The sequence below is a fragment of the Meles meles genome, chromosome 4 (assembly GCF_922984935.1).
Source record: "Meles meles chromosome 4, mMelMel3.1 paternal haplotype, whole genome shotgun sequence".
NCBI classification, from domain to species: domain Eukaryota; kingdom Metazoa; phylum Chordata; class Mammalia; order Carnivora; family Mustelidae; genus Meles; species Meles meles.
In genome coordinates, this window is record NC_060069.1 from 11,493,395 (window position 1) to 11,521,008 (window position 27,614).

At 34.6% G+C, this 27,614-nt stretch overlaps 1 protein-coding gene across 9 annotated transcripts in view; it reads right to left on the minus strand.

The window, feature by feature from the left end:
* Positions 1-27,614, minus strand: part of ANKRD28 (ankyrin repeat domain 28) — a 210,367-nt gene that overhangs the window by 107,609 nt on the left and 75,144 nt on the right. For 7 of the 9 annotated variants that reach the window (XM_046001800.1, XM_046001798.1, XM_046001799.1 and 4 more), the window contains one exon: positions 16,542-16,625. In XM_046001800.1, the coding sequence (XP_045857756.1) occupies positions 16,542-16,555 (14 nt within the window). In that variant the 5' untranslated portion in view covers positions 16,556-16,625. Of the gene's footprint in view, positions 1-16,541; positions 16,626-17,756; positions 19,275-27,614 lie in introns of those variants that run through there. The other 2 variants (XM_046001795.1, XM_046001801.1) reach the window with 2 other exon arrangements.

A 27,614-nucleotide genomic window follows, 5' to 3' on the forward strand; every position in this document is an offset into this window, starting at 1 on the left:
TATAGGAAACCTCACATGTCTCTCCTAATAACCAACAGAACCAAATAAATACATAAATGCATCAAAGATACAGATGACCTGGACAATACTACCAACTAAGGCCTGAGTGATATGTAAAGAACACTCCACCTAACAACAAAATAATATATTTTATTTTCAACTGCACTTGAAATATTCAACAAGACAGACCAAATTCTGAGCCCCAAACCTACATCTTAACATATTAAAATAAATTGAAAACATCTAAGTATATTCTCTGGACATAAAAGAATTAAACTAGAAAATCAGTAACAGAAAGATGCTTGGGAAATCCCTAAGTATATGGAAATCAATGTTGATACTCTACTAGTAGAGAGAAAAAGAAAACTAATTCTAAATAATCCATGTAAAGAAGAAATCTCACAGGACATCAGAAAATATTCTGAATTTTACTGAATGAAAATTAAAATACAGTATGTCAAAATTTTGAGGATGAAGTTATAAGCAGTATTTAGAGGGTAATTTATCTATTAAATGTTTCTGTCACAAAAGAAATTCTCAAATTAATAACTTAAGGTTTCATTTAAGAAACCAGAAAAAGAATAACCATATGACAAGCAGAAAGAAAGAATAAGGGACAGAAATCAACAAAGGTGAGAACAGAAAAACTACAAAAAATTAATGAATCCCAAAGCTAGTTCTTTGGAAAAAGTCAGTAAAATTGATAATCCTCTAACCAGAATAACAAAAGAAAAAAGAACCAGTATCAGGAATGAAAGAGGGGATTATTGGTAAAAACCTCAAAGACATTAAAAAGATTAAGGGAATATTATGAACAAGGTTAGATATATAAATTCTACAATTTGAATGAAAAGACCAGTCCTTCAAAGACACAAATGTTACTCAAGGGTGTGTGTGTGGGGGTGAGGGAAGTAACCCCAGTAGTCCTAAAGCTTTTAAAGAAGTTAAACTCATAGGTAAAACATTCCAAGAAAGAAAATTCCAAACCCAGAGGAGAGTTTCAATGGCCAATTCTATCAAATATTTAAAAAACAAGACCAAACTGCACATCTAGAAAGCAGAAGAGAGAACACATCCCACTTTATGAGGCCAAAATGTTATAATTCTAATACTAAAACGAGGCACAGACATTACAAGAAAACTATATATAGTATTGTTCATCAACATTGACATAAATATCCTTAACTAAATATTAGCAAATTGGATCCAATAATAAATGAATAATGTATCACAACCAAGTGGGGTTTATTCTGAGATCACAATTCTAGAATCAACTAATGTAATTAAACATATCAATGGACTAAATAAAAAAACATCATCAGTACATTTAATAAAACAACACAGTTTCATGATGGGGGCGGGAACCTCTCAGCAGACAAGGAATTTAGAAGGTAACATCTTTAACATGATCAAGGGTATTTATAAAAGTTACAGACAATATCCTATTTAATGGTGAAGATTTCTAAGATCAGAAATAAAGCAAGGATGTCTACTTTTGTCACTTCTATTCATTCTCAGACTGGTAGTCTTAGTCAATAAAAAGAAAAAGAACAAAAGATATACAGGTTGGGAAAGAAAACATAAAACTGTCTCTACTCATAGATGGAATTATTGTTTACTGAGAAAATCTATTTAAAAAAAAAAAATCCAAGAATGAGTTTAGAAAAGTTGCTGGATGCAAGGTCAACATACAAAAAGCAACTATATTTCCACATACTAGCAATTAATTGGAAATAAAAAATTTAAAGACTGTACATTTATAATACAAAAGAATGGAAAAGAGAAAGTGAAAACAACAACAGAAAAATACTTGGGTATAAACCTAAAAAAAAATGCAGGATTTGTATGCTGAAAACTGTAAGACACTCATGAAGGACTTGATAACCTACACAAGTAGGAATAAGATGTTCATGAACTAAAGACTCATTATTGCTAAAATGTCAATTTGATCTATAGATTCAAAGTAATCTTTGGAATCAAAATCACAGCAGGTTTCCTTGTATATATTAAGGATCTAAAATTTACAGGTAAAGGCAGAGATATTAGAACAGCCAGAGTAATTCTGTGTGAAGAGAATATATAGTTGGGGATCTCCCACAGTGTAATTTCAAGAATTACTATAAAGCTGCAGCAATCAAGACGGTGCAATATAAAAATAAAAAGACATATGGGGCACCTGGGTGGCTCAGTGGGTTAAAGCCTCTGCCTTCGGCTCAGGTCATGATCCCAGAGTCCTGGGATCGAGGCCCACATCGGGCTCTCTGCTCCACAGGGAGCCTGCTTCCTCCTCTCTCTCTGCCTGCCTCTCTGCCTAGTTGTGATTTCTCTCTGTCAAATAAATAAAATATAAAAAAAAAAATAAAAAGACATATCCAGAATAAAGAATCCAGAAATAAACCCATGCAAATTTGATCAATTGATTTTTAACAAAAGTACAAAGGCAATTAAAAGGAGATATAACCTTTCCAACAAATGGTCCCAGATATCCACATACCAAAATATGAACGCCAACCTATACTTAACACTGAATACAAAAATTAACTCAAAAGGATCATAGATCTAATGGCCAAATCAAAGATTTTAAAATGTCTAGAGGAAAAGATATGAGGAAATGTGTAGGTTGGGCAAGGAGTTCTTGCATAGGACACCAAAAGAACAACACACAAAGTTGATAAATTAAACTTCATAAAATGAAAAACTCTTGCTTTGAGGAAAACACAAGAGGAAGATAAAACAACAAGACATACACTGGAAGTGTAAGGACCTATCTAGAAACTGTCCCTGCTCCCCTTCCCCCAGGGGATTTACTTGGAGACAAGTCCCGGAAACCAGCACCAGGTAACAAAGCCCAGATACAGGGGTGGGTCAGACCAGGTGGAGACATCTGATCAGTGAGGGGTTGCATACTGTCTCCCTAGCTACCAAGGAGTAGGGACCCCCTCCCTCTGGGAGCCTTTTTGGCGCCAATCCTAATCAAGGTGTAATAGGCTGGTTCAAATGTCTACTAGGGTAAATTGTAATTCAATTGGTCACCTAGCATCACTGTGGAGTTTCCTGTGTGTGTTACAATCTCATTGGTCACCTGTGCGTGGCCAGGCCCGACCACATGGCCTTTGCCATTAAAAGCTAGTCTGTGAAACAGGGAAGGGTCGCCCTCTCTTGTAAGAGGTGTGTCCCCGAACGTTCGGTTAGATTCTTGATGCTTGGCGTGAAATAAAGCTTTGCTTGAACTTCGCTTTATATCAGTCTTGCTCCTTTAATCACAGACCCATTATTGGGGCATAACAGAAGAAAACATTTGCAAATCATATACCTGACAGAGAACTTGCATTCATAATACACAAAGAACTCTCAAAACCCAAAAAATAAGAAAACAGCTCAACAAAATATGAATAATTACATTGTGTTGGCACAACTTAGCACCCATTTGGGAAAAGAAAAAAACAAAAACCAAAATACACTACCTCCCATTATAGGTCTAATTTAGCTGCAATTATATTGTAAAGATAAATGTAAAGAGTAAAATGATAAAGCTCTCAGAAACAAATATAGGATATTATCCTTATGACTCAGGTTAGGGAAAGACTTTTAAAGATATCAAAAGCTCAAAAGTTTTAACCATGAAGGAAAATACTGAAAAATTTGACTACATTAAGACTCCATGTTCAATGTCTCAAGAAAGGGTGAAAAGTCAAGTTGGAATGGGAGAAGACATCTGCAACATACACAGCTCACAAGAGGTCAGATCTAGGATATATAAAAAACTGTAAATTAATGAGAGAAAATGCGAAAGAAAAATTGGCAAGAGATTTAACAGACACTTTATAAAAGAGGCTATGTGAATGTTTAATAAACATATAAAAAAAGTACTTGGCACTGTCATCAAAAAAATTCAAACTTTATAGATGAGATACTACATAACAAATAGGATAAATAAAGAAGTCTGACAAAAACCAAAAACCAAGAATGTGTCCAAAAATGTGGAGCAATAAGAAATCTCATAGTTTTCCTGGGAGTATAAATTGTTTAATAATATGGTATTCTCTATTAATCTATATAGCCTATATGCCAGAAATTCTATGCTGAGGTATATACCCTCGAGAAATGCTCATGTGCAACAGAGGCATGTTTATGAATAGCTGCATTGTTCATAATGGGCAAAAACTGGAAACAATCCAACTATCCATCAATAGCAGATTATGGATAAACTGTGGTGCATGCATTTGGCAGATTATGAATAATCTTAGATACACATAACACAGGTAAATTTTTGAAATAAGATAGTGTCGTGCAGAAGAACCCAGACACGAAAGAATACATGTTGTAAGATTATTTAGTTAAAAACATGCAAAATTAAATTGTACTGGTTAGAGAGGAATAATTAGGTGGCAAAGTTACAAAAGAAAATGGAGAGAGAGACACTATTATAAAAGTCGGATTAACGGCCACATTGCAGGGTGGGAATAACGGTTCTGATCATAAGGTAGGCACCAAGGGCACTTTTGTTGGCAAAAGTAATGTTCTGTTTCTTGATCTGGGAAGAAGTTACATTTAAATAATTCATAATAGTCTACATTTGTTTTATATATTTTGAGCGTGTTATACTTCACAATTTTTTTTTTAGAGGATTTTATTTATTTGACAGAGAGAGAGATCACAAGTAGGCAGAGAGAGAGGAGGAAGCAGGCTCCCCGCGGAGCAGAGAACCCGATGCGGGGCTCGATCCCAGGACCCCGAGATCATGACCTGAGCCGAAGGCAGAGGCTTAACCCGCTGAGCCACCCAGGCGCCCCTATACTTCACAATTTTTAAAAAGATTAAAAGAAAGAAGGAGAAAAACATTGGACATGAGTGTTCTAAAACATTCTTCTAAATCATTCTTCTAAAACATCAATTAAAATACAGCTGAACTAAAAGGAAAAGCGTATTAAAAAATTTGGCAGAAGACACAGGCTCTGACATACTATTTCAGCTTAAGAACAACAACAGTAGACTTCCTTGTTTGACAAGTTTTATTCTCCTGAACTAATGTTCAAAATGAAAATGAAAAAGTCACCTGAAAACTGAAAAAGGAAGCTACTCACTCCTTGTACCCATGCCCTTCCCTCAACCATCAATTTGTGTCTACAAAGGAATTAAGAATAAAAATAAATATTAAAATAATTAATATATTATTTATTAATTTACTGACCGTATAAAATGCTTTAAATCACTTTAAGTAACACTCTTTTTTTAAAAAAGATTTTTACTTATTTGAAAGAGAAAGAGAGCCCGTGTGTGCGCGCGCGCACGTGCACACACACCCCAGTGAGCACAAGGTGGGGGGAAAGGAGAGGAAGAGGGAAGGAGAGAAGCAGACTCCCTGCTGAGCAGGAAGCCAGCTCGGGATTGGATCCCAGGACCCTGGGATCTTGACCTCAGCCAAAGGCAGACGCTTGACTGAATGAGCCACCCAGGCACCAAGTAAGTAATATTCAAATCCTTAATTATCTATAAAAACTATCACAGAAAACAATCCTACATTAGTTTAAAAATATTTGTGTAACTGGGCTCCTGGGTGGCTCAGTCAGTTAAGTGTCTGCCTTTGGCACAGGTCATGAGGTCCTGGGATTAAGTCCCATATTGGGCTCCCTGCTCAGCAGGGAGTCTGATTTTCCTTTTTCCTCTGCTGTGCTGTCTGTCTCTCTTTCTCTGTCAACTAAAAAACTAAAATCTTTAAAATAAGATAAAATATTTATGTAACTGACATGTTTTACTCAACAATTCTAAGACTGGAGAAAATGTATCTCAAGGTTTTGTCACTGTTAATTCTATGGAAAACATTCATTTACTAATTAATCTATTAATTAAATCACTCACTTTTATACTAGATAACTTATAATTAATGTAATTTAAATAAAATATATATTTTTTTGTGAATACATGATTTGGGGTGGGATGGGACAAGAAGTTTCCTTTCCCAAATCTGACTGGCTATTTTACAAGTGCTTTAGTTTACATATAATTACCAATATATCAGCTATTTAGACTTGCTTATAGTTTATATGTGCCACCATTCTGGCAGTATGAAAAGTGAACCCCACCTTACCAAAAACTATACACTTGGCTTGTTAGGCAGTTCTTAACAATGAATGGCAACTCCCAGCATGCCCTCTTCACCTGTGAAGTTTCCATTTTTCCTGTTTCTTTGTGCTATGTATTCAGCAATCCTACAAACTTTAATTACTGATAATGATTTAAATGTTAATATTAACAGTAAAGTTGTTTTCTAGTCTGTTGGGGAAACTCGCTGGTACATCCCACACACAAACAAAAACAAGAATACCCACATACAACATCGCCAAACACCTTTTACATTAAAAATTTAGATTAAAGTCCAGGTCTATGTCTCATTTTTACTCATTCACTTCTAACACTTTATAAATGGCTACTATTTACCACAGACTGGGTTTAAATACAGGGAATAATTCAAACCAGGTCCCTATACACTGAGAGTGAAAGGTGCTAAACATGAAACAGGTTAACTAGTATGCGTGCTACAAACATCTAGAGAGCTGCGGGCATCTATTAGGCTGCCATAATAGTACCTGGAGGACCAAGAAAGGTGTTCCAGAAAAGGGATATTAGTCTTATATTGGTTCTCTATTGTTGCATAACAAATGATCACAAACTTAGCAGCTCACAATAGCAGTCATTTATTAATGCATAGTTCTACAGGGCAGAAGTCCAGGCGTAGTGTGGCTGGGTCCTCTGCTCAGGATCTCTCCTAAAGCTGAAATCAAAGTGTCAGTGAGCAGTGTTCTCACCAGAAGACCTAAGGAAAAATCTATGTTGAGGTTCATTTATTTATGGTATTGAAGATTATACAGGAGATGTACATTGTGGGGGGGAGGATCACGAGATTCCTATGGGCCATCTAAGGAATTCTGACTACTGTCAAGGGCAACCTAAAGAAACTGAAGATGAAGCAAAGGGAGCTGGAGACAATGAGGGCACAACTGGATACCATGAGTCAGGAAAGAGAATGGAAGAGTACGGGGGAAAGTACATTATGACTGGACTTGTCTTCCTAGTCCCCAGCAAAGTAACCAGGACTAATCTGCCAAGGAATTAACTTACCAAGTTACACCAAATTGAGCTAGCAAGTATTTACTAAGGGCTTATACTTAGTATAAGCTAACTTACAGCTGCAAGAGAAAAGCTAAGAAATTTCTTGTACCTGTACTAAACCACAAAGCAGAACTGAGGAGTGACAAACTACGGGAGACAACATGGATAAAAAACGAACTGGACATTAAGAAAATGGGCTCTTATCCTATATCTCTTCTAAATATAAATGACCAAATCAAACAAACTCCAAGGGCTTTAGTTTTGCCTCATCTTCAACAGAGATGATTTAATTACTTGATTTTTAAGACCCCTTTCTAGTACTAACTATCCTACAAAATGGAAGGCATGGTTCTTGCCCTGAGGCAAATTCTATTTAGCAAGTTTAGATTGTAGTATTAATTCATGTTGTAATCTAGACATTGCTCTATCAGCAGTAGTATTAAAAAGACAAATCAACAAAGAAACCTATTCTAAACAAGGAATTTACTCTTTTACAAATTTAATGGTGATCAGACACCCTTATGCTAAGGTTTACTTGCTTTTCACAATAAAAAAATAAAAACACCAAAACTACATATCTTTTAATATTTCTTTAAAGTAGGCTCCATGCCCAAAGTGGAGCTTGACTGCAGGACTCTGAGATCAAGAGATGCATGCTCTACTGACTGAGCCAGACAGACACCCCCAAATTATGTATCAATACCAACTCCTGTTAGAATAAGAGGAGGTACTGCCATCTATGATGGACAATTTAATTATCAAATATAATACTATTGTTAAGAAAACTAATGTCCAGAATGCCTATTTTAAAAATACTGCTGGACTAAAACAGAAAACTTCATTTCAGAAAATATGTAAGGTGTAAATCTTACATCCAGCGGAATGTCAGTCAGTTGTTTTAATCAAAAAAATTATTTTAATGGCTTTTACAGAGCTACATGTATTTTATTTTTTTTTAAGATTTTATTTATTTATTTGACAGAGATATCACAAGTAGGCAGAGATGCAGGCAGAGAGAGAGATGGGGAAGCAGGCTCCCCGCTGAGCAGAGAGCCCGACGTGGGGCTCAATCCCAGGACTCTGGGATCATGACCTGAGCTGAAGGCAGAGGCTCTAACCCACTGAGCCACCCAGGTGCCCCAAGCTACGTATATTTTAATAGGCATATCTGCCTGAGTTAAAGAGACAGAGCTGATAGTCCGGGGAGAATACAGGGGCTAGAATTCTCAGAACAGAGTAACAGAGAGAGGTTGGTACTGTTAGAAAATCCCACGGATCTGTAGATTATCCCCTTGGGTACTCAGCTAAGTACAAAACAGCACATGTATATAAAAATACTACCTAGTCTAGTGAAAAGAAGCATTCAAAGTAATTAAAGCAATGTTTCTCAACCTTTTTCTCCTTATCACCCTGACCCAGGAGGTTTTTTGAGACATTTTTTTTTTCTTCCCTAACTGTCCCCATGAAATTTTATTACTACTGTGTACCTAACCTCTACAGTTTGGCCCTTTGGAGGGCCATAAATCATTGTAATAATGTGACTGATCTTTCTCTCACACATACACATACATACTCACAGTAAAAAATAAATTTTGCCAAGTTGGAGGTGATATTATCCCCAGTGAAAATACATGGATTTTGAAGGAACAATGCTTGAGTTGCATACTGGGAAGTGTCCTGTTCCCACCAGCTAGGGTGAAAAACTCGAATTTCCTGGAGCACTAGACAGAGTACACAAGAAAAACTCACTTCCGTACAGCAGATTTAGCATTTTTTTGAAATTAAATAATTTATTAAACTTATAAAATATTAATTTAACACAATATATAAAAGGCCATCCTTGGCAAAATTTCAAAATTTGCTGAGAGAAATTAAAAATGACCTAAATAGAAGGAGAGCTGTAACTTGTTCATGGATCAGAAGACTCAGCACTGTTAGGATGTTAATTTTTGCCAAGCTGACCTACAAATCAACATAATCCAATTTTGCTCCTAGAAACTGACAAGCTGATTCTAAAATTTATATAAAAACACAAAGGACTACCCAAAACAATTTTGAAAAAGGAAGTAGTTGGTGATCAAGACTTATAAAGCTATACCATCACAACAGTATGGTACTGGCATTAACAACACACTTTTAATAAAGATATAAAGACAATTCAGTGAAAAAACAGTCTTTTCAACAAATTTTTTATAACTGAATATATCCACATATTAAAAAAGTGAACTTCGGCATTATATTGTGCATAATATAGGGGTTTTTTTTTGAAGATTTGTTTGTTTATTTGGGAGAGTTAAAGAGAAAGCACACACAGACAGAGGGAAAAGCAAACTCCCCGCTGACCAGAAGGCCCAACACAGGGCTTGATCCCAGGACCCTGGGATCATGACTTGAGCTGAAGGCAGACACATAACTGAATGAGCCAACCAGGCGTCCCTACATAATATACAAACAGTAACTCAAAACAGATTATAGATCTCAATGTGAAATTTTTTAAAACTATGAAACCTTGGAAGATACAAGAAAACCTATATGACACTGAGATAGATAGCTTTTTAGATACAACACCAAAACCAAGATTCATAAAAAAATGAATAAACTGGGCTTCACAAAATTTAAAACTTCTGCTTTTCAAATAAACTCTTAAGAGAATGAAAACACAGCCACAGAATGAGTCTCTGTATCCAGAACATATAAAGAACTCTTAAAACTCAAGAGCAAGAAAACGATCCAATTAAGAAAAAAAAACTAGCAAAGACACTTGAAAAGACATTTCACCAATGAGAATACACAGACTGCCAAGAGGTACATGAAAAGATGTTTAATACCATTAGTCATCACTGCAGTGCAAATTAAAACTACAATGAGATACACTGTCAGATGGATACAATGCATCCATTCTATTAGAATTTTTAAGATGAGAAAAGACTGATTATACCGAACATTGGTGAGAATGTGGAAAAACAGATTTTCATATCTTGCTGTGGGAATATATAATGATACAACCAATTTGGACACAGTAGGCAATTTCTTAAAAAGTTAAACTACCATATGGTCTGACCTTATCATTAGATATTTACCCAAAAGAAAGACTATGTTCATATAAAGACTTACACAGAGAGGTTCATAGTAGCTTTATTTGCAATAGATGAAAAAGGGAAACAACTCAAATGTCTATCAACAGCTCAGTGGATAAACTGTATTTATAGATACAATGGAATACTACTCAGCAACAGAAAAGAATGAACTGTTAATATGTGCCACAGCATGGATGAAATTCAAAATAATTATGCTGAATGAAAAAAAAGCTAGACAAAAGGAGGATATATTGTATCATTTCATTTATATAAACCTCTAGAAAATACAAATCAGCCTAAACAGATCAGAGGTTAGGGGCAAAAGGAATCTTTTGGTAGTGATGGAAATGTGAGCTACCTGGATTAAGGTGATGGTTTTATAGGTATATGCACATGTCAAAACTTATGAAATAGTACAATTTAAATATATGCAATTTATTGTACGTCAATTATACCTCAGTAAAACTAAAAAAAAAAGGGGGGGGGGCTGAGGTGCTAAGACCCAACAGACCAATTAGTAACTTCAGTTCTGTCTAAAATTTAGGAGAATTTATGGCATTTTCCTATACTATGTTACTATAACTGTTCATATGTATTAAGTATAAAAAAAATCAACAGCATTATTGCTGAGTTTACGAGTAAAGATGCTTTACTAAAAATATCATCATTTACCCAACACTTATTTATATATACATGTCCAGTAAAATTACTCCAAAGAACTTAGACTACACTTAGTCTATTTGGAAAGATGATAATTTGTTTAATAATTCATAATAAATACAAGCATTCTAAAATTTTTGCATGTCCACTGAAGCAGAATTTTTTGTTTTCTTGGATCCCAATTTTTTTCCAATTAGCAAAATTGAAAATGATCCAAATGCTCTCTAAAAGGGGGACTGCTAAAATAAATTACATTATAAACAATGTAAAACTATGTGGCTACCAAGACAAGTGAGGACGCTCTCACTACTAACAAGGACTACTGATATACCACATTCCCAATACATATTCTCCAAATATACTGGGGATGAAAAATAAAAGATGCAAAATGTGTATATGCTAAATAAAAAGCAATACATGACTGGAATATAAAAATAAGCCACCATCAGTTTCTAGCTGCAAAAGCAGCTGGTTTCATTTAGACAATGCCTTCTTTGTTTCTGAACCACCCAAAAGCCATTTAGTCACAATGACATTTAGTACATACACTCATTTATAGATCTTTGGGGAAAACTGAACACTGGTCAAGAAAATTTAAAAATCTGAGGCTGGAATCTAGAGGCACTGGCAAGAATAGAGGAGAGGTACCACTTCTAGGCATGGAGAAACTATGGGAAAATTCTCTCCTGGGTGTTAATGGAGTTTGTTCTTCTCTCCTCTTCACTCCCTGCTTTTAACTCCATGTCCCGTGGAAGTCAGCTGGAAGTTGAGTGGGCACACTTGAGATGGGGCTGAGAGTTATGGGTTCCAATACTAGCAACTGTGAGTAGCTACAGAAGACCATGTACATGCGTACAGTGTGTACATGTATACAGCTTTAGGACAGAGAGTACGTATGACCTCAAGTACCTGAGCGAAGAAATTAGGAGCTTAGGAACATCAACAGCTTAGTATACTGGCAGCCAGCAGAAGTGACATGTGACCACAAGAAAGACTGGCTGAAGATCAGAGCACTTCTTGCTAATTTCTAGAAAAGACTAGAGAACATGGTGAAGGGTGGGGATGTGTGGAATTCAGGCAATCTGTGTAAACGCAGAGTTCACTACTTTGTGTTAACTGCCAACATTATTAAAATAATAATGAAAACTAAGGATCTGCTTCTGTGGTATGTGTGTGTGTGTATGTGTACTTGCTGAGCACTTCATCTGACAAAGTAAAATCAACATCATTTCAATGATCCCAAAAGGTATTTTTGAAAGCTTAAAAGATGTTAATAATCTGAAAGGCTATTTTGACAAATCAATCCCCAAATATTTTGAATGACAAAGCTAAATTCAGGAGTTAGTAAAATATACAAGACAGCATTTTTTAAAATATTAAGTTATATGATAGATATAGGCAAGATCTACTTATTGACTAGCTCTTACATCAACTCCTTTGTGTTTAAAAAGGGTCACTCATCATCTAAGCCTTCCTCTGTTTTAAACACTAAAAACAGCACTGGCTAGATTATAATTACTCCTAGTTTGATATTATTTTGAATAATGCTTTTGTCTAAGCACCAGGGAGGCTTATGTATTCATTGATTCGCAATGCTGACATTTAATAGCCCTTGGTATCATGAAAATTAGGATCAGGCTTATATTATAGTTTAAAAGGTAGGAATCCATAGAACATGGCCATAACTTCTAGGAAAAAATCTACTTTTGAACCATTACAACTTTATGGCACTATCTGACAAAAGAAAATATATTTCTCTTTCTCCAATTTACTTTATTTCCCCAGTCACTATCAAGTCTGACACGGGTTCAAATTCCTGTTCTGCTATACTTACTGGTCCTGGAGATCCTGATCCTGGAGATGGTCAACTTTTCTGAGTTTTAGTTTTGTTAACTACTGGTGGAATGGAAATGTTAACCTACCAACTTTATGAGACTGTTGTATGAACTAAATCATGTAAGATAAGAACACTTAGGCATATCACGATCTCTGAAATAAAATTCTATAATTAACACCAATTTTTATCACTTTGGATAGAAGAAAATTTTTATGTGTAGAAAATAATTTTCTTTCAAAGTCAGACCTTTCCTCTGAAATGTGTTATTAGTATTTCAAACTGAATCATTTGGGCTCCACAACATGGCATTAAATCCTAGTAAATCCTAGGGCAATGATAAATATAATTATTATTATTATTATTTAATTTAATAAATAATAACAGAATAAAAATAAATATAATAATTATTATTTTTACTTAATTTATTTATAAAGATTTTTATTTATTTATTTGAAAGAGGGAGAGAGATCATGAGCAGCGGGAGGGGAAGAAGTAGACTGCCCTGCTGAATAGGGAGCCTGATGTGGGGCTTGATCCCACGACCCTGGGATCAGGACCTGAACTAAACGCAGTTAACCAACTGAACCACTCAGGCACCCTTGGCTATGTATACTTAGAAAACAAATGAAACCTTCTGGGCAAAAGCAGGTCATTCAAGGTCATTCAGAATTTTTAGAGCACCTTAAATTTGGAGTGGAAAAAAGCACTGAAGTCCATTATTATAACCCCACACATTTAACAAAAGAAAAGTGAGTCACAAAGAACTTAAATGGATTTGGTCAAGTGGTATATATAGGTAATAAGGTAAGAAAATATGAGTACTTAGGTCTAATAACCTATATTCCAATTGTTCTTTTATACTATGTAATACTACTCTGCCTTTATAAATTTTGACTGTTTTGCCTTTTTAATTAACAGTGCTTCTTCCATGTCCAAGTGGCTTTTATTTTTCGAAAAGTTTGCTATTTCAACTGCTTCTAGGCAATCAAAAATCTTCTATCAGGTTACCTATCCAAACAACTATTTCCCCTTTATGCCTTCCTATGAAAATGCTGATTTTCTGCATATATGGAATGGCCAAGAATGGTCAGACAACCAGTGATGGTAAGCCTTCTATTCCTGCCCCAGGAGATAAACCAGGTAATAAACAATGATTGATCTAAGCAGGAAGTTAATCCCATTCTACCTTTGTTGGTGGATCAGGGTTTAGAATAAGCTAGTAACCAAAGGAAACTGAGGAGGGAGTTTTGAGAGGATTTTGGAAAAGATGCTTTTGCTTGATTAAAAAAGGAAACAGGGGCACCTGGGTGGCTCAGTGGGTTGAGCCTCTGCCTTCAGGTCATGATCTCAGGGTCCTGGGATCGAGCCCTGCATCAGGCTCTCTGCTCAGCAGAGCCTGCTTCCTCCTCTCTCTCTGCCTCTCTGCCTACTTGTGATCTCTGTCTGTCAAATACATAAATATTTTTTTAAAAAATAAATAAATAAATAAAAATAAACAGATAAATAAATTAAATAAAAGGAAACAAAGAAAAAAGGAAATAAAATAAATAAATAAATAAAATAAAAGGAAACAAAGAAAAAAGGAAACTTACAGTAAGATAAGTTTCTTTCCACTTTCTTTGGTTGTTTTTCGTAAGCATATAATGCAGCAATCTTATCTACCATGAGGAGAAAGCTGAAAGTCTCATAGAAAAGCTCATCCAGAGCTCTGAAATTACTGTCTTAACCAACCCCAAAATCACCTTGCTCTAGATTAAATTATATGAGCAATAAACCTGTATTTAGTTAGGCATTCAATTATTTGTGGTCCAACTTTAGTATTTCTAGCGCAATCATCTTACCTATAGCTTCTACAACAAGTCTTCTTTCTCAGACCAAATAATATGAATGCATTTTAAATTAAGAGTTTTGTTAAAAATCAATTAGGTGTATTAGTAAAAAAGATGTTATTTGGTGGTCCACAGTATCCAAAACTTCAGGACATGACTGAAGAAACTAAAATAATATATCTAAAGTAATACAATGTTTATTATGTTTATTCAGCATACAAAGAAATCTGAATTTGTATATCCACTCTAAAAATTTATAAAAATAACTTCAAAAACTTTAAGTTTTAAAAAGATATTTTTCTCAGTTACTTAAATTAATTTTTGAAAAACACTACTGTCACATTGACATGAAGCTTAAATATTTTTACTACCTTTCAAGAGTCATTTTATATGACAAAACATTGTTTTACCAAATGTATACATCGCCTCTTAAAAGAAAAAATTTACTATCTTGAATTATAAAAATGGCCACAGATTTAACAAATTGTAAAATATATGACAATACTCTCAACTACTAAGTCACATGAGAAAAGACCGAAAAGTAGCCATAAAAAACTTTGTAGTGATGGAGACATTAATCATGGTAAAGAGCAATATAGTCCAAACTTCCTCACCAACAATATAGTCCAAACTTCCTCACCAAGATAAGATTTGTTAGTACTATTAAGAAAACAAGCAAACAAAGAAACCCAAGACTAGAGTTAAACCAAACAGAAAGCCATTTTCTACCTTTTCATAGGTCTGTACCACTAAAATTATTTTCTGTCCTAAGAAAAGTAGATTTCTTCAGGACACCCCAATTAGGTAAAGTAACCAGGCACTCCATTTAAAATAAATATGTACATCATGAATTAGGTGCATGTATCCAATAAATATCAACTTGAAGTCAATTCACTTAGGAAGGTTTAAAAAAATACAGCATTTCTTTGATTACTACCTAATGTAATAATGAACCATTTTAGCTAAAGATCAAATTTATTTGGATAATCCAACTTTAAAAAGATAAATACTTTTCCTATCTACTTAATATTACCACAGTAGAACAGTAAGAAAGAATGAAGGAAAAGATGAGATGAACTTGCAGGCTTTCGTAGAATTACCAATCATTTTAGGTCATCTGTTTTGGTGTTCCTATAGCAACTTTCTGACTCATGACCCCCTCGCCCCAATAATTCAGAGGACTGACTTATGTATGAAAAATGTATTGTCAATGTGTTTCCAGTGTCAATAACACACATTAATAAATCTGATCTTATTACAGTAAATTACATATTTTAACCTCAATTTAGTAAATTAAAGAAACTATTGGCAACTAGAGAAACACAGAGGAAATTATACATATACCCAATGTGTCTCATGTCAGTCCTACATGTTAAATGCACTGTACCTTTCACTTTGGAGACTTTAAATACATCTTTCTTTATTGAGAGACTCAAACAGATGAGTCTGTATATAATGCTTACAATGCTTATTTACAGAAAACAAATTTGATCTCATAGTTAAATCAGATACATTATAAACTTAATAGAAATGTCTTTTATTTAAAGTTCACAAAAAAGAAGTCTCATCTAAGATGCATACAAGTATTTAACAGTGAAGTTTCATGTCTACAACTTATTTCAAATGGGATTCGGAAAAAGAAAAAGAAAAACCACATGAGTGTGTATATAGAGAATGTGTAAATATAAGAGGGAAAGCAAATGTGGCAAAATGTTATCAATGCTGGATCTACAGGGAAGGTATATGGATATTCAGAGTAGTTTTTCAGCTTTTCTGTGGAAAAATTTCCAAGTAAAAAGCTGGCAAATAAAGAACCCTCACAGGCTCCTAGTTCTCATGTGTTATACTCTTTATCCTGAATGTATGTCTAGTCCCTTTCTTTTGAGGCAATTACCTCAAGACCCTTCTGCCTTCATTTAAAACAACTGTTACAGAACTGTGTTATGTCTTTTTAATGGTATCACAACTCTAAGAAACAGTTTATATACATAGATTTACAGGGCAGTGTCAGTGAATTAATTTTTTTACCTGAAAGTTAACATCTTCTTTCTTAAATATTAGTGCCCGAACTTCATCAGGATCTCCATTAAATATAGCTTGCACCAGTGATGGCTAAAATACAAGAAAGCAATAAAAATATTAATCACACTGTATGGATGATTCTAAAGGTATTTACACATAACTTTTAAACCTAAAATTTTTCTTCTCTTTAGGAACAATAATCAGTTTGGTTTCTGACATTAACCAAAACTTTCATGAAGTCAAATCATATGAAAATACAGGACTCCCCCCTGAATAAAAAAGGCCTAATTTAGAAAAATCAATTCAGTATGACCAAAATTAGGTAGCTAATAAACCCAATCGAACTTTATTTTGTGTGAGAAGTCTTCTGTTTTTATATGTGTGTATACATATGGTAAAAACAAAGTCTCTTCCAAATACAAGTGTGACATCTCAACACCTACTTGTGGAACATAACTTGTCAAACAAGCCATTCCTAGGCCACACTGAGCCCCATGAAGGTAGACCTCTTTGGAAAGTTCCATTTGGGGCATTAAATAACTTGCGTGGGTTAGCATTACATGTTATACAGATAAAAATCCAAGAAAGAAAATCTGGCAATTGATTAAAATCACTACAATCCAAAGACCAAAAAATATCATATACCTAAAAAACACGAAGAGGCAAACACGTGTGTATCTAAATATAACAATTCCTTAACAACAGTTTCTCTCTGATAAGGTATCATATTATACTAGTCAAAAAGAAACCAATTGACAATATTAAAAGTAAGGTTAAGGATGAAGTCTGATTCTTTTTCATATAAAAGTGCTAAATGTAAATACATAAAATTCATTACAGAAAAGGCTGTGCCTCGGTACTGCTAGCAGGAGCTTTCCTAAAACATACAGTTCCTCATTCTTGTTACAACAGTTTTTGAAACCACAAAATGAAAACAGAAACGTGGTTGCCAGAACAAGCCCCGTGTTTTCTTAAAAAAAGTCTTTTCAAGAGTAGGAGATAGTAAGTAAAGTCTGAAATGTTATCTAAACATCTAAAGAAGTAAAAATCAGAAATGTGTACATTTTATACCCAAATAATACCGTATCATATTTACATACTTATATTGCCTTATTTGGGTTTTTAATGAAACTAGCGGAAACCAACTTGTTTATTCTTAAAAGATAAAATTTATCCTACTAGTTCAGTAGAAGACAGTAAACATAAACTCTCATATCTTACCAATACACTTCCGGAAGGTGGTGAATGTAGGGATTTATTTTCCTGTGGCAATTTAGAAATGAATGCAGGAGATTCATCTTCTACCTCCTCCAAAACAACAATACACACTCGACTCATTCGCTCTTTTAAAATACTAAATCCCAAGCTATGTGATAAAAGTCACAGTTGGAAGAGCACAAGTTGTTTTTCCTCCTCTTCTGTACAACACTTAGGATCATTCTCTGAATAGCGCAGCTGGTTTTTTAAAGTTAATAAGTACTATCAGAAAAACTGAGGCTTAAAAGTATGACTACATAACATAACTTCCTAAAAACAACAAAACTCTATTATCTTTTGCTGGGTTACTATAGTACTTAAAAGAAATTTCACATCAACATGTCAATAACTAAAACGAAGTCCAGTACAAGCTCATATAAAAATATTTTTCCCCTACCAAAATAGTCATAATGCTCTCTGTCTCACAGAAATTTACTTGCATAAAAAGATCACTGTTTGGGGTGACAACACCACACAATACAAAATGAAATAAGAAACAATTACTGTGACAGAGATGATTACAGTTATACCCACTCTTGCCTGCAAGGTCATATAGTTACGAGTAGCTGATTTGCTTGTAATTGGAAAAAAAAATATCTCACTATTCTGTTTCCACTTCTAACTTTTCTTCATTTCTTCAGCTTCTGGTTATTGCAGATACTATCCAGAAAAAAAAAAAATCTACAGCTCAGCACAAATTCTTAAAATGAAGCTCAGAGGTTGACAATTTTTTCTGTGTTTGGGAAAGAAAAAACAACAACAACAACACTCTGCATTAATAGCAAAGCTGCAGTACATTTACATGCCATGAGTCAGACCACAAGAGACAATAGGGCTCTTGGTACTAGAATACAGCTTGATTAATCCAGATATCCCATATAATAGAAGAAACACAGATAGCTTTATTCCCATCGATAGCATAAGCAGGGCAGAGCGTTCATTCTTTCTCCATCAGGCAGTTGTCTGTGGCTGCTCCAGCAAAAGGGCACAGCACCAGGCAGAAATAGTGTTAGCAGAAGATCCTAATGGAACAGGCAGGCTGTGAAGGAATTAGAAGGCATCTGAGCTCAAATTACTGCTTCAGGCTTTTCATTTAAAAAAAAAGAGAGAGAGAGAGAGAGAAAAGCCCAGTAGTTTATCATTCCAGTGTTTCCTTTGATCTCCACATGAATACAGCTTCCATTAAATAGTCTTCATTCACAGGAAAAAACAGCAGACTGTGCATCTTCTTTGAGCCAACTATTTTATTCAGTCATCTGCTCTGTGCCAATATAGTTTCCTTCCACTGTAAAAACCGCTACAGTTATCATTTTCAGTAGATTTCAGACGCTTTCTGTTCCTCAGATGATCTTGCAAAACGCCACTGATACCTCCAATGAGTAGGTCCTTAAAAAATATCTACCGAACCTCAGGATCGGCCCCACAGAAGCATTCCAACTGAGCAACAGTCTGAATAGCAAAGACTGCAGAACCGCAGGATGAAATGCCTAGTAATGCTCACATGTTACACTTACCAGAGATCTGAGCTACTGCTCGGGATGTAACTTCCTCTAGCAGGAGAAAAAAATAGTGCATTTGGACAGCCTTCACAATTAGAAGGTTCATGCCAGTTCTGTGACTAATCCAGATCAAACTGAAAAATTCTATAACTGAAAATGAGTGCGCTTTTAACATTTTCCACTAAAAGCCACAAGGAAATCTGGTGTACTGCCTCTGCTGACTAACACTGGTTTTAGCAAGTAAACAATTCCAAACAGCTTAACTGCTTTCGTATGTTACAATACAGCAAATGTTTAACCCTATAAGGACAGCTGCAATAAGAATGTCTGCAGTGAGGCCATCAAAGGAAGATGGAGTATTTAAGAAACTATAAAAACACAAATCTAAGATTTTATTCTTATTTTTTTACCAAGATCATTTTTTAATAAAGCAGATGTATTTATTTTCAAAAATGCAAAGAAGTTCAAACAAAGAAATTTAAGATTTACTAACAATTTCTAGGTTGTTGAATTTAATCTATCAGGTCACATATTTAAAGGAAAAAAATAAACATTTCAAAATGTAAAAATCCTAGCTCAAAACTTCTATGGATTACCTGAATTTCACTGAAGAAATTAAATAATTCTACCTTCCCATCTGGAAATGGAATAAGCCTTTAAATCTGTTAAATAACTGCATAAAACTATTGTTTAAAGTCCTTAGCATTAAATTTCTATATGTCAAAAAAGCACAGGGTAACATAAAGAAACCAAAGATTCTCCTTCCTCTATAAAATTAATTTCCCTAAAGCTATAAATCAGGTGTCAAAAACAACCAATTTATAGTTGTGTTTCCCCTTCTTCCCCTATTTACTAAACAAGTCAGATATTTCCCAACAAAAAATTACATGAAAATACCGTGGTTTCCCGTCAATCTTTGTTCTCTCTCCTATCAACTAGCACTTTTATTCATAAATGAAATATTTTTGAACACTTATGATGAGCTGTTGTACACTCTCATTTAATAAAATAACCTTATGGTTCCATGTAATTAAGAGGAAAAACACCGACGCAAAAATTAAGTATTTTATCCAAAGGCATATAAACTAGTAAAGTTGTGCCTAATTCCAAACACATTGCTCTTTCAAATCTATTCTGCTGGGTGCCTGGGTGGCTCAGTGGGTTAAGCTGCTGCCTTCAGCTCAGGTCATGATCTCAGGGTCCTGGGATCGAGTCCCGCATCGGGCTCTCTGCTCAGCGGGGAGCCTGCTTCTCTCTCTCTCTGCCTGCCTCTCTGCCTACTTGTGATCTCTCTCTGTCAAATAAATAAAATCTTTAAAAAAAAAAAATAAAAAAAAAAAAAAACAAAAAAAAACAAATCTATTCTGCTTCCACTGAGTGTACATACTTGTGTATGCACCCCCCAACCTTCCACTCTCAAGATATTTGCAACCTGTAATACTAAATACTAGACTGTAAAAGTAATCTTAAAGGACCGGTAACCTATAATGGCTGTGAGAAGTTCAGGTAACAAAGGAATATACTATTTATGACCATAATATTCCTAAACAAGTTATTTTAAAATGGGTTACTTCAGGACTAGTGTTATCATGTGTGTAAGCCAATTTACTTACCAAAAAATTAAAAAAAAAAACACAACCCAGCATGAAATAGATAATATAAGAATGCCAGAATTTAAGAACAAAAACCATTAAATGTCAATCTATGAAAAAACCTATAATCCTAATATAACTGTATCAAGATACTAAAATATATGCTAACAATTCAGAGTTGTATTTTAAAACCAAATTAAATATATGAAAATATTTTGACATACAAAATAATGTTAACTATCTCCACATGGCTAAATCAAAAATATCATCTTGATATGTGAAATATGTGAAAATGAAACCACTATGGTAGTAGTATCCTCTATTCTATCTTCAGCATTGTTGGGTTTTTTCCCCAGCCCAAACAAAATATCTTTTTATATAGGCAATTTTAACTTGTTCCAAAGTATCTAGTATATAAATTCACCTACTTAAACAGGTACATCCTGTCTCTTGTTCTACATCAACTTCCACACATTGGGTTTTCCTGGCCAGAGCACAAACTCCTTGAAGGCAGGGACTGTATTTTTATATACACCATGCACGCATAAACATTTCCCTTCCACTTTCTTCCACTTAAAAACAATTTCACTGAAAAGAAGTCCAGTATGTCACAAGACTCTGGAACTGAGTGGCAAAATTATAAAAGACAACAGGGAATTCATATGTATATATGAATACATATATATTAAGAGTATATATAGGGGTGCCTGGGAGGTGTGGTCACTTAGCTTCTTGAAACTCTTGGTTTCAGCTCAGATAATTATCTCAGGGTCCTGAGATCAAGTCTCACAACAGCTCACACTCAGCCTGGAGTTTGCTTGAGAGTCTCTCTCCCTCTTCCTCTGTCCCTCTTGCTCATCTCTCTTTCTAAAATACATAATTTTTTTAAAAGGAGTATATATATTATGCACACACATACACACACTTTAATCAGAAAACACATGAGGCACTAAAGTGCAATAAAGTGAGTTTTGTACTTTTAGTAGGTAAGCAACTTAACATGCAGAAGTTGACAGGATATAAAACAATGATAGAGGATGACAGCTAAAATTAAGGCCTCAGGAGTCAGCCTACCCTGGAATTCAAATTCTGATTCCATTATTGATTAGCTGTGTCCTTGAGCAAGGCAAATTCCTGGAGCCTAAATTGTTTTACACTTATAAGAATAATAATCTCCAGAGATTTTTATCTAGGAGAAATACAGTAATAGCACCGTGATTGATTGAGAACACAGGCTTTGTAGCCAAACTGACTGTGTTCTAATCTGGCTTCCCACTAACTATAACCTTGAGCAAGTTACTTAACCTCTCTGTGTCTCATTTCAACATTTATTAAAGGACATTTACAAAATCTAGTTTGAAATAAAATGAAGACAGTCTTATTATGATGGATATTTAGGATAACAGAATGATATCCCCTGTGAGGGCAGTGGTAACGATTTCTCTTCCCAGCGGTGAGGTAGTTCAGACTGATGTCCAAGACTGCAATTCAGTTGCTAACTACAGCACCCCTCCCCACCCGCACCCCCAGTTTTCAGGCCTCTTAATGGACTGCTATAAATTTGTCATAACACTCCAATAACCAAATTAAGCATTACTGAAGTTACTGAGGGGAGGAAGCAGTAAACTTAGGCAAGAAGTAGGACTAGGGGTTTTACCAAACTTCTGCATTCACTGTATTTTACAGTCTAAGGGAAGAGAAAGGGTAAAGATTACTGGCCCAAGAGAACCTATATAATCAAGAACAGATGAAAAAAAAAGATAAATACTTCATTATTTTTTATTATTTAAGCTAACACCACCATATAGCACTGTTTTATAGAATCCATTGAATAAGAACAGGCCCCTAATCTCAAGGAATTTATATCTTAAAGGAAAAGGAGATGGTCAATAACTACTTAAGAAATTAAGAATGTACAAAGTATATGTGATGAAAAATTATTGACAAAGATTGTGCAAATTTATGTTCGAAACAATTTTTTTTCCAGTTGAACAATGGCAAAGGGATGTGATTTTTTTTTCTTGAGGCACTTACTTTTCAAGACAAATTAGACTTAATTTTTAATAAGCCAACAAATTTAAACTTTGACAACTTCATAATCCTTCCATTCTTCGTGCTAAAACGTATCCTATCAACAGCTTAGTCCTACTCTTCCCAGAATCATGTAACAGTAAAGCTGGTTTAAACCTTTAATGATAAGATATTAAACGTCCTGAAAGATTTTTTTTTTTTTTAGGTTCCTAATTTTGTTACATCAGAATTTCTTTTCCTGACACAAATCATTTTTCTTTCCTATAGATTCAATCCAAAGCTCATCTTATCTGTGCTCCTCCATATTGATCTGTGACCTTCATACTGATTATCACAGAAAAGAAATTTCACTCAGGCTGTATAAAGTGGCTACTCTCTGAGTATTAAAAAATAAAAAGCTTGTGGTGAAAGATAAGGAAGTGGGTTTAAATAATGTTTTGAAACATTTCTCATAGTTCATGAATTCTGAACAATCTTCTTGAGCTAGGCTTCATCTGCCCATAAACTTTTGAAAAAGTCCTATGAACAGATTTAAAAGAAAATGAGGCAGAAGAATAGAGAGGGAAGAAATTTTTTAAATAGCTATTCTTTAAGGTTAGTGGTCAGGTTTCCCTGTTCTTAGTACAGCCACCAAAAAATGACATTACGTATTTTTAAAATGCTGAATTCAAAATCTTTATAACACATGCAAATTAATTCTCTGCACTTAATGTATTTACAAACGAGGCTATTTTTTAAAATGTTTACCCACCCATACTTCCAAAATGGCTGACAACCACTGTTATCCAATGATCTCAAGCAGTTTGATCCCACCAGTATGTTACAATGGTAATAACAAGTTATTAACCCTTTATAACAATATAACTAATATACATTATTAATGTGTATTGTTAACATATATTAATATTACCTATTATTACTCTGAAGTGTTCTTTACAAAGACCTATCCATATTCTGCATCCATTCTTCCCACCTTCTATTCAACTAGAACATTTAATTTTTAGGTAAGTTCAGAGCCTCACAGAACAGTCTACGCTTCTCAGCCTCCCTTGTAGCTGGGAGCCACAAGATAAAGTTCTGACCAGCATTTTAAGTAGAGGTGTTAGTGGTTTCCTATTCCTACAAGGACAAATGGTATATCCACCCTGCTTCCTGGAACATGGATGACTTGCCACCATCCTAATCCAAATGAGGACCAGAATCTAGGGTGGTAGAAGAGTATGCTAGAGGGGATCTGGGTCCCTTCAGGACTCTGTGGGACAGAACTGCCATAAAACCCCCAAACTGCCCACTTCCCAACACTTGTATTACAAAGAAACAGAAATTCTACCTTAAGTCAATCTGATTTTGAGTCTCTTATCTTTTACTCAGAGCTGAAGCTAACACTAAATGATAATCTTACTCTTCCTTCAGTCATCAATCAGTGATCCACATCTTAGTACAGTATACTTAAATTTTCAAGAAATAAAATGGATTATAAACATTAACTATTGCAGTAACAAACTGCAATAGAAACAATAAGCAGAAAACAGCTTAAGGAACAATTCTGCTATATTACTGGGTAAGCAAAGAAAAATCAGTGGAGGGAGAAGGAAACAAATATTTATCACAAATATTCTCACTGTGGGGTACGACTCTTGATTTTGGCTCAGGTCATGATCTCAGGGTTGTGGGATTGGGACCTGTGTCGGCTCCATGCCCTTACCTGCTGCTCTCTCTCAATAAATAAATATAATCTTAAAAAAATATATTCTCACTGAATCCTCATCACTTTTTATGGGTACTACTACCCAAGTTGTGTATGAGAAGTGGAGGCTCGGTAACATCCAGTCAGTCAATGACTCATCTGTTCATCAACACTTATTCATCATCGACTATGTACCAGGTTTTCTGTTATGCTAAGGAAACAAGATTATGAATAAACAGTCAGTCCTTATTCTAACAGAGCTTACACAGTAATAAATATCACAAAATTGCAAACTGTGATATACTGCAGAAGAAAAAAATTTCTTGGGGGGAAAAACCCAGAAGAAGGTCCATGTGGCTACAGCAAACAACCATGAGGAACAGTAACAGATGCAGTGGGGAGAAATAACTCAAAGACTATAAAGGGCTTTGTAAGCCAAATTATAAAGTTGGTATTTTCTAAGTGACTCAAAAGTCATTAGAAATTTTTAAGCAAGACAATCATCATGATGTGCTTTACAAAGATTATGGGGCTTCAGTGTAGTGAACAGAAGCCAAAGGACTAGTTAGGAGGCTGTTGCAATAAACCCAAAGTTAAGTAATTTGAACTAGGATGTTAGATATGTAAATGCAGAGACTGAGATATATTTTAGGAATGCGATTTACAGGATATGCTATTAGATGGGCCGTAGGGGTAAGGAAGAAGATGGTAATCACAAACAACTCCCAGCGTTTTTACATAAGCAACTAGTGCTTACAAGAGTTTAAGAAATCTAGGCCTTCTTCAGTTTCCAAATTAACTAAAATGAGGTAATATGAGTTGTTGTATCATATCCAAGGACCCTTCAGGCTCTACGTCCTTTCTAAATCTTAATCCAAAAATCTGTATCCTGACATCTACTCTCATGATTTGAAAATGAAGCTTTAAGAATCCTGAACTTGTCTAATTCTAAGATGAGTATTAAAAAATTCCTACAGGATGGTGAGATTTGGTTCCATCCCACTCAAAATCCACTACATTGAAATAATCTAAAAACCTTTTGGCAAGAATACCTGATTTTTAAAACATTTAAAATTATAACAGCAACTGATTCAACAAATATTTCATATTAATATTTCCACTCTACTATACACACACCAAGAGATTATGAAATATCATATATCATCTCCACCTTCAAAGACCTTATGCAACCCAATGATTTCTTGGATATTACACCAAAAACACAGGCAACAAAGGCAAACAGAAACACATGGGACTACATCAAACTAAAAAGCTTCTGCACAGGAAAGGAGAATATCAACAAAATGAAAAGACAATCAATGGAATGGGAAAAAATGTCTGTAATCTATATATATCCAATAACTAATTAATACCCAAAATCTATAAGGCACTCATATGACTCAATAAAAACAAAAACCCAATCAACCAATGACACAAACAAATAAATACCCAAACAAATAAATAACCTTATTTTTAAAAATAGGCAAAGGACCTAAATAAATATTTTTCTAGAAAAAACATACAATTGGCCACAGGTACATGAAAAGGTGTTCTACTCACTAATCATTAGGGAAATGCAAAGCAAAATCACAATGAGTCTTCACCTCACACCTGACAGGACGACTAGGATCAAAAAGACAAGAGAAAACATGTTGGCAAAGATGTTGAGAAAAGAGAATGCTTATACACTCTTGGTTGAAAGTAAATTGGTAGAGCCACCATGGAAAAAAGTATGAAGGTTCCTCAAAAAGTTAAATATCTGGGTATATATCCAAAGAAAATGAAATCAGTATCTCAAAGAGCCGTCTATACCCCCAAGTTCATTCCGACATTAACTAAGACAAGAAACAGAAACAACCTGTTTGTCAACAGATGAAAGGATCAAAAAAAATATGCTATATGTAGGTACAATGGAGTATTATTCAGTCATAAAAATGAAGGATCCTGCCATTGCCAACTACATGGATGAACCTGGAGGACATTTATGTTAATAAAATAAGCATAAATAAACCAGACACAAAAAGACAAATACTGTATTATTCCACTTACATGCGGAATCTGAAAAATTGAACTCCGAGAAACAGAGTAGAATGGGGATTGCCAAAGGCATGGGGGTAAGGGAAATGGGAAGACTTAAGTCAGAGGGTACAAACTTTCAGTTTAAAGAACAGCAACTTTGGGGGGATCTATACACACAGCACAATGGCTACAGTTAAGAGTACTGAGCTATGTACTTTAAATCTGCTGAGAGTAGAGATTATGTTCTTACCGCAAAAAAAAAAAAAAAGGTAACTAAGAGGTGACAGATGTTTTAATCAACACACTTTTAGCTTGATAGCAGTAATCATTTCACAATGGCTATGTACTTCAAATCATCACATTGTACACCTTACATAATACAATTTTTACTAGTCAATTATACCTCAGTAAAGCAGGGGTGAAAAAGACCTTATGCTGCCTAAATGAGGCATACAAGAAAAACTATCCAATACAAGGTAAGAACAAAATAGACAGTAAAAGGCAGTATATACAGAAGACCTAAATTAGAGGTATAAGACAAACCTGCTACTAGTTAAATTAGAGGTAAGAGTACAGCATATAAATTTATTAATTGTAACTACTATATAAAGATATCTTGTTAACTGTCCATTCTCTTAAAAAATGATGGCTTTTATAAAGTTATACATAATCTTCCCTGTTGCTACTCTTTCCTCTGATTTATTCAAAGAGTGCTTTCTCAAACCAATGGTCAACTAATTAGAACATCTAATATCAAAACTTTCTCTTGATGATCACATTTCTCAGAAAATGGCTGAAACCATTTTATTTATTAGGTTTATTTAACATTAAAATTATTTATAATGACAGAGTAATAGTTTAGTAACCCAAAGTGTAGACAAGTGCCATACAACAGAAATGAAAACTAGCCACGTAAATAACATTTTCTAGGCAAACACTTTAAAATGGTGAAACAAAAGGTAAAATTGTAACAGTATTTTATGTAATCAAATAT